The sequence below is a fragment of the Pogoniulus pusillus genome, chromosome 17, assembly GCF_015220805.1.
Source record: "Pogoniulus pusillus isolate bPogPus1 chromosome 17, bPogPus1.pri, whole genome shotgun sequence".
Classification (NCBI taxonomy): domain Eukaryota; kingdom Metazoa; phylum Chordata; class Aves; order Piciformes; family Lybiidae; genus Pogoniulus; species Pogoniulus pusillus.
The window spans coordinates 8057076-8069164 of NC_087280.1; the positions used below are offsets into that span (position 1 = coordinate 8057076).

The 12089-nt window shown below is 37.2% G+C and overlaps 1 protein-coding gene across 6 annotated transcripts in view; it reads left to right on the forward strand.

The window, feature by feature from the left end:
• The window catches only part of THSD4 (thrombospondin type 1 domain containing 4), a 243986-nt gene that overhangs the window by 183486 nt on the left and 48411 nt on the right, over nt 1-12089 (forward strand). For all 6 annotated transcript variants that reach the window (XR_010305346.1, XM_064157494.1, XM_064157493.1 and 3 more), the window contains one exon: nt 5249-5453. Coding sequence is in view for 5 of the 6 variants with exons in the window: in XM_064157494.1 (XP_064013564.1) it covers nt 5249-5453 (205 nt within the window). In the remaining variant the exon portion in view is untranslated. The remainder of the gene's footprint in view (nt 1-5248; nt 5454-12089) is intronic.

Here is a 12089-nt window from a genome sequence, read left to right on the forward strand (position 1 = left end):
CTTACTGTATACTACCCTGTGAGACTAAGGTACCAAGTTTTTCAGGACATGGAGAGGAGAAATGAGAACCTAAAGGTGTCACCTCTTGTAGTTAACCCCCCAGAAATCACCCACAATGCTAATAACTAAATCTAAACCCTTTTATGTATTTCACAAAGTGAATGATAGACTACATGCTTCTTGTTGGCCAAATCAGTTATACCAAGTTCGAGGAGATAGACTATTGCTCAAGCAGAACAGCAAACATGATGGTTTGCATAGAGCTCTGTTTAGTAGGACAATATCACTCTTTAGTAGTGTTTTAGGCCATACACCTTGCTTGATTGCTTTTCTCACATTACTCTGCCTGACATTTCTGTATCAGCTGTGGTACACCCATAACCACATGTGACCCTTTTTGTAGAATGTTCTAGTTAACTATGATTCTTAGTAAATACTTTATTCTTCTGTCTTCTAGACCCATGGAAGCCCAGACTCCAAATTATTGATGTATTACAACTTTTAACTAACTGCCTGTCAATATAACCAATTTCTTAAGTTAATGGTGTTAATATGCTCCATCTTGTAACTGTGGCTTTTCTACCTGGTCATACAATGCAGATAAAGCAGTGGAAGCAAGTTATTGTCATGTTGTATTATTTATGTCACGTTACCACACAGATTGCGATTTTTAATAGAATCATTCAGTACTGGAATTATAACATCTGTTTTCCATTTCAAGGATCAGCATTTCATGTTTTCAGATGCCTGGCACCAGCCCCATTCTATTGTATACATAGTCCTAAATCTCTATTAAGTCCACCACTGAATATTTCATCCAGATTGTCCCTTGTTTCTCTCAAGGTTTTTAATTTAAATTAATTCTGGCATGCAGTTGGCTGTAATTCCTGAACAGCGTCTTTTATGCTAACTTGTACCTTTTAAAAGGGTTTATTGAACCTCTTTGCAAAATAGTTGAGCAATACAGAAGATGTATAGAAAGTGTGGGTCTAAGAAATTACACTTTTCAAGAAAATGTTTGGAAAGACAGATGTGTCCTAGATCTTCTTGTGTTGGTAGCCAAGTACTCTTGTCCAAAATCCTTTTGGTGGGCAGAACAGATTTACCTTTGTATTCTCATTCATCTTATATTCACAACCCTAATATTTCTACATTCGTAGTAAGAATGCTGTGTGTGATGCAGCTTATAAAGTGAAATCAGCTTTTGGATTCCTTTAATGTGTGATGAAATGCTGAAAAACTACCATGAATTCTTCGCTGGCCTTCTCTCACAATTGTGAGAATGTACTGGGCTCTTGAGTTGTGTGTTCATGTATTTGCCACTCACTTCACATCTCAGCCTTCCAGAGCTGAACAAGACTATCTGAAATTTCAGGCCTGTCAACTTATTCAAGCAAGACTTCTGATCTTTGTATCTATTGATATAGTTAAGACTTATTCACGTTCCCTCAGCAGTTACAGGAAGGAACACTCACTGTGGATTCCAGATAGTATCATGTCTTTCTTTAACATCATTTTTTCTTGCTGATGTATCAAAGTGTATTAGCAAGTGTCATAGAGGGATTTGTTTGCTATATATACACATGTGCTTAAATGTAGTGAGCATCACATCCTGAGAGAAGTTACAAGTTGATTCATATTTTTATATGAATGTACATTAGCCAAATAGCAAGGTGGTGGTACTTCTTAAACATACAGCTATAAAATAAAATACTCAATTATCTGTTCAGTACAGTTGCATGGATTCTACATTTTTGCTTCATTTGGGTGAATTCTTTGTACCAACCTAGTTCTACAAGGATGACTATCATTCCAGATTTCCACACAGTTTCAAGCAGCTGTTTTCAAAGAAGGAAATAAAACTTAACCAGCTTGTCAGAAAGAGGATTCTTTCATCTTCCCAAATATAGTCTGGACCAAGGCCCAGGACATCGTAAGTATTGAGTCCTGGACCAATAATAGGTGTCTGATCCAATATGTCATGATCAGTCAGTGCTAGAAATCCACACTTCCTTCATACAGTTAGAAAGGGAGATTCCCATAGAACATGTGGGACACAGGCTTTGCTGAATGCTATCCTTGCTGAATCTGGAAATACTGGAGAGTAGACAGTCATTTTTGTATGCCTGACTAAACTGTGTTAAGCAAACGCCCAGATTTTGTAAAATATATTAGTAATAACTGGCCTCACCTTCTGAAATTTAGGCAATATTAGTTTTTGAAGCACGTTATTTCCATGGAAGTCTCAGCAGACACCCTGGTAAAGCTTTTGCTAAGGTATTGCTAGATACCTGTTCAGTTGGTATGTGAAACACATACATGAGTACACTTTACACAGTATCTATAGTTTATTTATATCTTCTTATTTATTGTAATATTATCTTGTGTCATTATTTATTTACTATCCTGTTCAGCTTACATATTTGTGGTTCCCTGTTATTTTCTTGTGTCCAGTTCTGGGCCCCTCAATTCAAAAGAGGTGTTGAGATACTGGAACATGTCCAGAGAAGGGCGATGAATCGGGAGAGGGGCCTGGAACACAAGCCCTGTGAGGGGAGGCTGAGGGAGCTGGGGTTGTTTAGCCTGAACAAGAGGAGGCTCAGGGCTGACCTCATTGCTGTCTACAACTACCTGAAGGGAGGTTGTAGCCAGGTGGGGGTTGGTCTCTTCTCCCAGGCAACCAGGAAGAGAACAAGGGAACACAGTCTCAAGTTGTGCCAAGGGAAGTATAGACTCGATATTAGAAGGAAGTTCTTCACAGAGAGAGTGATTTGCCATTGGAGTGGGCTGCCCAGGGAGGTGGTGGAGTCACAATCCCTGGAGATGTTCAAGAAAAGCCTGGATGAGGCACTTAGTGCCGGGGTCTAGTTGATTGGATAGGGGTGGGTGATAGGTTGGACAGGATGATCTTGGAGGTCTCTTCCAACCTGGCTGATGCTATGATTCTGTGATTCCTTATTGTCAGTTTCTGGTTTCAGATGACTAGATCCTTGTCTTCAGTAATTAATTCTTTGTATCTTCCTCAGTCATTCCTGAACTACCGTTTAAATTTTACATACACTTGAGACACAAGCTCCTTTTACCCTTTATAGGAAGAATTCCTAATAGTAAGGAAAGATTGACAGCTGTTTTGTGTGTCAGTCAACATTTAACTAAAAATGACATGTGATCTTAAATGCATTTGGTATTTGTTCCCCACAAATGAATTACATTTGCACTGATTAATTGTGTTTCTTCTGTGAAAAGTAGTTCTGTTCAGACTGACCCATAGTAGTTTTGCCTTATGGTCTTGATCAATACAATACACTTTTATCTCTTCTCCTTTATTGGCTAAGAGAAAGAAACTTGTATTAGCCTGTGTTGGGAATCAGTAGTGATGGAGAACACCATTAAACATTTATGCTAGAAATTCGTACTGTATAACACTGCGAATTTGAAAGGATTCTCTTCTTAAAAGAGCTTGCTGGTGGTGGAAATTTCCTGAAGGTCACTGTATAACATAGGTGGGTGCTAAGTACCACTACATTTTCACAAAAAAAAATATGGTAGAGAAAGTGTGAATACTCTCAGCAAAACATCCTACAAGGAAGACTAGCACAGAGTTTACCATAAGTCTTCGGGCACAGCTGTCTTAAATTTACATCACTCGCATTTTTCAGATTTCTCTTTAGCAGGTCTGAGATCATATTTTACGATTTGGTATAGTGACACTTGTAACTCCTGTGTTTAAGCAAATGCCTTACTTTGTTAGTAATAAAATATGTTTTGAAGTAAAACACAAAAGCTGAATTGATTTTAAGACCAAGCAATGTAAATGCAAGGTGTGAAGCCAAGTGTTTCTGTTTGAACCCAAAATCTCTTTGAACTCGTGCAGTGATCTGCTCACACTAGAGTTGATAGGATAGAACAGAGTTACCAGGTTGTCCAGTTGCAAAATACAAAGTGCTCAGGAATCTGCCTTCTCTTGCTTCATGACTACGAACAGGTAATGTTGTCAAGTTCCATATGATCTTGGCAGTGATGGGTTAGATGGCTTTATCTGTGTTTCTTGGATAGTCATAAAAAAGGTATTGGGTGTTAAATATTTATATTGGAACTGGAGTGGACCCTGGCTTGCAGTTTAGAACATTTTTTGCAGCAAGGGCCAAGCATTAATATTTGGATTAGGAAAATACAGTGATGCCAAAGCTCAGGATACTCCCTATGTTGAAAATCAGTGGTATTAATGAATTCTTTTTTCTTTCCCCTTTTACTTGGATATTCCCTTCCAAGAAAGACCATAAAACAGTAATTAACCATTTTCAGGATTTTGCAAGACTTTGCAAGAATTTTGCATAATAGGAACAATATTCTGTCATTCTTTGGAATGCTTCCCATCAAATGACCACACTTGGTAAAATATGAGATAGGCTTCTGTTCTACTGGCTCATGTAATCTGTTGTTCTTATCTAAATGTACTGCTTACCATATAAATGAGAAGTGTTCATCATAAATATTATTTGAAGTCTGTGAATGCGAAACAGCAAGATGAATGAACAGAAATGCTTCTGTTGAAAAGGAAGTAGTCTCTACAGTATTTGTACTTTTCTGAAATGCAGCAAGTTGGAAAGATTTTTTTTCTGGGTTGTGGCAAATCTTAGTACTTTTTCAGCCCTTTAATTTACATTGTTTTCAATTATTTGTTTGTCCTATTACTGAGTGGGTTGAAGGTTTTCTGCCCTGTGGTTGGGACTGTCACTTCCGTAATTGTCTAGGTACACTATAAAGAGTTCATGGAAACCTCTTTTGGTGTGAATGGGCACAATGCTCAAATTTAGAGATTAAATAGACACTTTATATACATATAAAGTATTGCTGCTTTTGTAAAAAGCCTATTTTGGATCATGACAAAAATCATACCTCTTCAGCTCTATTCTGTATAGCAGCTACAGTAACTACATTAAGAGATTCTTTTCTTTCAGCTGAGGTGGGTACAGTTAGCAATGATCAATGCATTAGTGTTCTTTAGTGTGTTCCAGTGCTGCTAACAGGCTGTAAAAACCTGCGAGCTAACTTGAAATCCCAAAGTCTGTGAACCCTTTTGGTTTTATTGACTTTTTGCATGCAGAAGAGCAAGGGAAGAAATCGCTCAAATGCTAATTCTCAGAATCTTAGACTGTTCTCTGAAAGTCATACTATCCTTGGTTGTTAATGTTCAAAGTCCACAGTTGTAGGATCTTGGAAAAAGAAATCTTGTTTTATTTTGCAGAGCATTGGCTGCGACGACTATCTGGGTTCAGACAAAGTGATTGACAAGTGTGGAATATGTGGAGGGGACAACACTGCTTGCAAGGTTGTGTCTGGAGTTTTCAAACACACGCTAACAAATCTTGGCTATCACAAGATAGTGGAAATTCCTGAAGGAGCTACTAAAATCAACATTACTGAGATGTCAAAGAGCAACAACTATTTGGGTAAGTTGCATCTCAGTGAATGAAGCGTTCTTTGTGTTCTAATATGAGTGGGTGGAGGTTATGTCAGGAAAGAGCTTCTAAGCAGGGCAAAATAGATGTCAAGAAGAGAAGGATGAGGAAAAGATAAATATCTTTAAACAGGTGTTTCGATCAGAACTAACTGGCAGTTTATAATTCTGTCTTGATCTGTCAGGACAAACACTGCAGACCTGTTACCATCTCTTACCCTGTCCATCTGACTTGGCTTTGGTGTTTCCTCTCTGTTGATGACACTTGCTGCATCATTAACCTTCTCTGAACAGTTAAGTGTATCCAGGCTACTAGAGGAAAAAAAGAGCATCTTCTGATTGCCTAAAAAATTCAGTTTTCTTCAAGTGAAAGTACATCATACAGAGTGATTTGCCATTGGAATGGGCTGCCCAGGGAGGTGGTGGAGTTGCCGTCCCTGGAGGTGTTCAAGAAAAGACTGGATGAAGCATTTAGGACCATGTTCTAGTTGCCTGGCTAGGGCTGGGTGCTAGGTTGGACTGGATGATATTGGAGATCTCTTCCAACCTGGCTGATTCTATGATTCTATGATTTTATTCTATGATCAAAATTATATTGAGATAATGTGATACTGAGATGGTATACATAGAATGCAAGGTCATCAACACTAACTTGTTTGACAAAACAAAACCACAATTCTATCTAAAGAGCTTCCATGGATACATACAGGGAAAATGGGTGAGAATGCAGCTTATTTGGCAGGACCGTGAAAGAAGCCACAACATTAATATATAGAATCATGAAACTCAATGTAATTTTTTCTGTCAGATGTCAGCATCTGAAAAGAGCCAGCAGAAAAATTCCCTTAACTATGTTACATATTCTGAACCACTTGAACATTTTTGGAAAGGGCAAGACAGAAAGAGAGTAACTTTTTTTTTGCTTAAAAATAACCAGACTGTTGGCATGTATGGGAAAGTGGCAAAAGTTTTATTTCCCATGCTACTCTCTGAGCTCTTGGTTTATGCTATCATCTTTTCTTTTTTTTTTTTTTTTTATTTTTATCCATTTCATATGTTTAATTTTAAAGCTGCTGGTATGGATTTAGTCTGCTAAATTTGCCAGCTCCCTCCCCTCCCTTGTTAGGAATTCTTGAGACTGTAGTTCCAGCTAGAAATACTCCTACCTCTCTGCTTACACTGTTACATGACAAACTTTGTTTATTGAGGCAGGTGAGTTGCAGCTGGACAGGAATGCACTTGTTCTAAAAGATCAGGAAACTACAGATTTTTCAAGCAATTTGTTGGACAAGTGAGGTGGTAATTTGGGGTTGTTTTTTGGCGTATCAGTCACTAATTTCTTACTGATAAAGCAGCATACAAAATTTAGACAAGTACATTATTTTTATAGTGGAGCTGGGAAGCTTGAGAGCTCAGAGAAACTAGTAAACATCAGAGATTTATGGTAATAAGGCGAAATCTTGACCACTGGAATTAAAAATCTTAAACTCATCCTTATGCTGCAGCAGCAACAAGAAAAACATCCCAGCAACACGTAGTTGAGTAATTTGCAAAAGTGAATTTTTCAGGTGCTTTTTCTGTCATAGTCCAGTTGTAGCTGTCACACATGCTTGCAAGCAACATTCTTGTTGCAAGGAGTGTCAGTTGTTTTGGTTTTCCTTTTTCCTTTTACACATTTTATGATTTCTTCAATGCAAAATCAAGACAAAGATGGATTTGTTTATTTTTTTTAGAGGATGACAGCAGGTGTTTCTGGGAATGGGAGTTGGCCTGCTTGCAGAAGCTTCAGGAGACTGTCTTCTTGTGGTTTTATTACGGGATTTTTACAAAGCTCCGTCCCTTTTCACTGCTTTGTCAAAAATACTAAGCAAATAATGCAGTCAGGAAGGTGTGTTTTCAGGAGGCAGTTCTGTAAAATCAGGAGGTGTTGGAAAAAGCAGGCAAGAATGTGAAGTTTCTTACCCATCAAGTTTCAAGCAGCTAAAAGTCATAGACATTTGAAGGCTTCTCCATACTGCTTTTGTGAATTTTTCTGTAGTCATCTATCGTTCATTGTTGCAAGAACTGTGACCCTCATAAAAAGCAAAATGATTCTGAATGTGCTGGTAGCTTATTGTGGTTTACTAATTTTAAGTATTGCATTTTCCTTTTTTTGCACACAAGTTTGATTGATTGCAGAATAAAATATATAGGTTCTTGCTACTTAGACAAGCCATTTCAGTGGTTGTTCATCTGGCTATGTAACTTTATAATTAACTTCACAAAAAAATACAGAATTAGACAAGATTTCTTGTGCATCTAGTATCTATACTATTTTGTTTCTGTATACCTTAAAAACCTTGAACAGCATTGTTTCAGTTTTCTGCTTATATTTTCATTTTTAGATATCCCCCTGTTTGGGGATGAATAAATTTAGCACAGCAAACCCATAATCTTTTCTTCTCCCTATTCTCTTCCAAACACTGCCCATTTCCCCCTGCCTCCCATGCTAGAACTTCTTTTAGGTTTTCCACTTCTTGAAGATCTTTACTGTAGGAAAAGTGTTGATCTGACAAAGGAAAGTATTTTAACAGTCAAGATGTTTCTTACTGAGCCAGAATGAACTAACCCTAATAGAGTCGTAAGGCAAATCAGAAATTCCCCAGGAAACAGCATGTATTTCTCTTATGTGTGTATGTGTTTGGAAAGAAAGCAGTCTGGCTTTAAACTACTAAATAAAAGCTATTAGTAACTATTAATAAAATATTAATTAATATGTATATTTAGCTGGGATTTTTACATTAGAAGCAACACATTAGATAGATTTTTTTACATTAGAAGCTACACATTACCATTTAGATTTAGACTCTATAAAGTGTAAACAAGTGTATAGGCTGTACAGTCCTGAGCTATGTACAGAGCAATTTCCTTCTCAAAGTATTTTTCAGCAATATTTTCTGACTGGCTGATGTGTTAGACCTTTCAGCAACAGAATTACTGACCGTGGACAGACATTTCCATTGGCAAAGCACTTGTGTCACATGCTAGTCTTGTACAGAAAAGAGACAAAGACATACTTTTTATCCCACTGGTAATCATCAGCTGGCCAGTTCTCATATGCTGAAATGGGAAGCTTGCCACTCAATTAAGTAGGACCATAATACCTTAAGTGCGACCAGTATGTTACAGCACTTATCCTGCAAAACACATGGGTTTGTGTATAAATACTTTAGCATCTTTGGGATTGGGATTTGGGATAATGGCAAACTTTGAAGCCAAACGACATGAATCCAAAGGTGGTTTTTTTGTGTGTTGGGCCCAGAAAACCTAATTCAAAGAAGGTGTTTTTTGTCCACACTCATAGCCTCAACAGTAAGAGAATCTGATAGGAATGTGGAATCAGTAGTAAAAACTGAATTTTTGCCTAACACAAAAGGGGAAGACATGCTGGTTGAAGTAGCATCAGTTGTGCAATACGGTTAACATGTGAAATAAATTCACTCTAATTGGAAAGAATCTGGGAATACTCCATAACTCAAGGAGCAGTTTGTTCCTAGAGCAGTTACCTGAGCCTCTGAGATTCAGTTGTACAAACGGTAGGAGACATACTGCCTGCCATTGTTGGCAGCAGATGTTTATCAGAGATCTTTTACGAAAGGGAAAGTATATGCATTAGAGTTTTGGCAATTCTCACTACTTTGTGCCTTACCTATTTACTGCAAAGATATTTCATAATGAAATTTATTTCACTGCTAATTGTAAAGCTTTTTACAGTTCCTTCAGGGAATATGTTATGTATTTTAATATTGTTCTTCATGGAATTAGGTCATTTCAACCACTAAATGAGATAGGGAGGTCTTTGGATCTAATCCATTTTTCCTGCTTTCTGTGAAGTGACACCTCTCTAGAGGCTTTGGTTAGCACATGCCAGCATACAGTCTTTATCATTAAAATAAGTTACACATTAGTATTTTTTAGACAAAAGTCCAAGAGATGTTAATAATACTTCTGTTAGTATGGGTGTGCCTGAACATGAATATGGATTTAAGGAATTTGTTGTAGGAAAACAACAGTGGCGGATATTAAAAGGGCTGTGAAAAGGTTCTCTTAAAACTATTTCCATTGAGTATTCCCTGCAGCAGATAACATTCAAACAGTATGTCTCATGATGAAATATTGTTAGCAGCTCTTGAGCTCAAAATGATATTTTGAAATCAGTTTAGAGATTCAAATTTACATCAAATAGAGGAGCTGGATTAGAACACAGGCAGAGGATTTAGAAGATAAACATTGTTAGATGCACATGTGACAATATGGAAAGTTTTAAATCTATGTGGTACCAATTGTATCATAGATTTCCTTTATGTGGTGCTAATTACATCAACTAATACACTTTAAAATATTTTTTTAAATTATTAATAATTTATTGGATTTTTTTAATACAAGATTAAAGGTGTCTATGCAAAAAAAACAAAACCAACTTGCAACAGGTACTTTATGTTAATACAGGAGAGAGAATATGTTTGTTTTAATTTCAGGACTTAGAAAGAATATGTAGGACTATGCCAAAGGACATTTTTTTCTGTTTTGTCAGTTCATATACAAGGATTTTGCTTGTGATAAATGTCTGTACAATGCTTAGGTGTGTGTTGTGTTCACTGGCTGCTCTAAACTTGTAGTGGAGTTATCAGTGCATCATTGATAATTCCTACTTTTCTATTCAAGAAATTAAATCTGCAATCTTTTCATTTGTGTTTACAATGTATTGAGACCCAAAGCTGTGCTATTTTGTATGTTTACTGTGTTGAACTTAGGGAACCCCCACAAGTATTTACGGTATATGTATTACTCATTGAGTGCATCGCTGTGTCACTCTCTGCACTCAGTTGGAGTCTCTCTCACATCTACACCTTACCAAATACACTACTTAAAAGCTACACAGTTACAGAACCTGGATTAGTATAACTGGGGAGGTTATCTTTTGCTCTTGGCCTTCTCACATGTTCTCCACTTAAGTTAAACAACAAAGACACGTCTTTGTACAGACAATGCATAGAAAGTTACCATGGAGAATAAGGACTGTTGCAGGTTTGCTTCTAATTCAAAAGGATTAAAAAAAGAAAGAGAGAGTGTATTAAGACAGGTAGCATTGTTCAATTAATATCTTTCTAACACTTCTTCTAACTTCTAATGCTTCTTTTAACCTTCACTTATTGGGGGATGGACTAGATGACCTTCGGAGGTCCTTTCCAACCCAGACCATTCTATGATTCGTACCTGAAGTTTGTTACTAAGATACCTGGCTCTTCGTGGACACACACATTTACATAACCTTTGAGTTATTGTAAAATAATTTCACTTTGATTTTCTGCAGGAAGAGTTTACTTCACTAAGTAAATGTTCATCTTACTATACCCAACATGTATTACTTGGCTAGAGTGATCACTTACTAAAACCCTTGAAGTTGTTAAGACTTTGGATGAAATTCAACCATAGTGTTAATGAATTCAACGTCACTGAATTCAAGTTACACAAGAGTCTTACCTAGTCAAATGATCTGTAGTTGAACCAAGTATATATAGGACAGTATTCTTTGACCATATATTTCTTTCAATACTGCTGTTGCTTAAATAATTACATTTTAGAGTTTCTGGCAAGGTTATCTTGCTGTAGTAAATTCCAAGGTGACCTTTTCCCTTCTGGCTTCATTAAACAGCCAGCTAATACCTGAAATTCTATATAGTGGTCTGTAGAGTTCCAGGCACATTTTTAAAACATACAAAGGAAAACATACAGAGAAAATGCTTTCTCAAAGATGGTTTATTCCTTTTTATATATTATGTGTGGTGGATCTTAAAAAAGGCAGACCAAGTTACTCATCTGGGTGGTGAAAGATATGTTTTATCCTTGCTTCAGGAAAGAAAATGACTAAGCCTCAATAGTTGGGTTAATTTCTGTATCACAGTTTTCCACCACTGTCTTATAAAACAGTCTTCCACATGTCACTTGCCTTTGGTTGCTTTGCTTGTAAGCTTCTTAATTTGTTTCCCCTTGCTCACTGATTGTGAGAGATCTGCTGAGAGATAGCCTTAAGTTGGGGTGCTGAACAAGTAGTCTGGATGCCTGGCCTGGGAGAGTGATGGCTTTCCATCTGCCCTTAATGTCAAGGAGAGTTCTCTGTGCTGCTGCTTTTCCAGGTAAATGGCTTCCTGGCCTTTTCCCTCTTTTTCCCTCTGCATCTTGAACAAAAACGTATTTCTTTACAGCAGCCTTTGGCTAGGCTTTTTGGCCCATATCTGCTCACTGATGACAGTGGTTATGACCAGTTTTGGAACTCATAGAAAGCATGTTTTCATATCCTGTGTTTTCCTAGTTCTGTCATCATTTGACAGAGGTGATGTTATTTTTTTTACCAGTTGTTTGTAAGCAATGTTCTTATAAAAACAGCTATCACTTACAGCAGTGCACCAGCTGAAGCCTGCTGTTGCTTTGATGATCTATCCTGCAAATACATCATCTGAACAACAGCCAACAGCAACGAATCCCACTGAGGCGCTTGTTTCGTGAGTTCTGTCTTAAAGGAGCAGTTTTTCCTTCTCTTGAAATGTGGAAAGGTTGTTTTGAAAGGAAGGGAAAGGGCTAAAAAGAA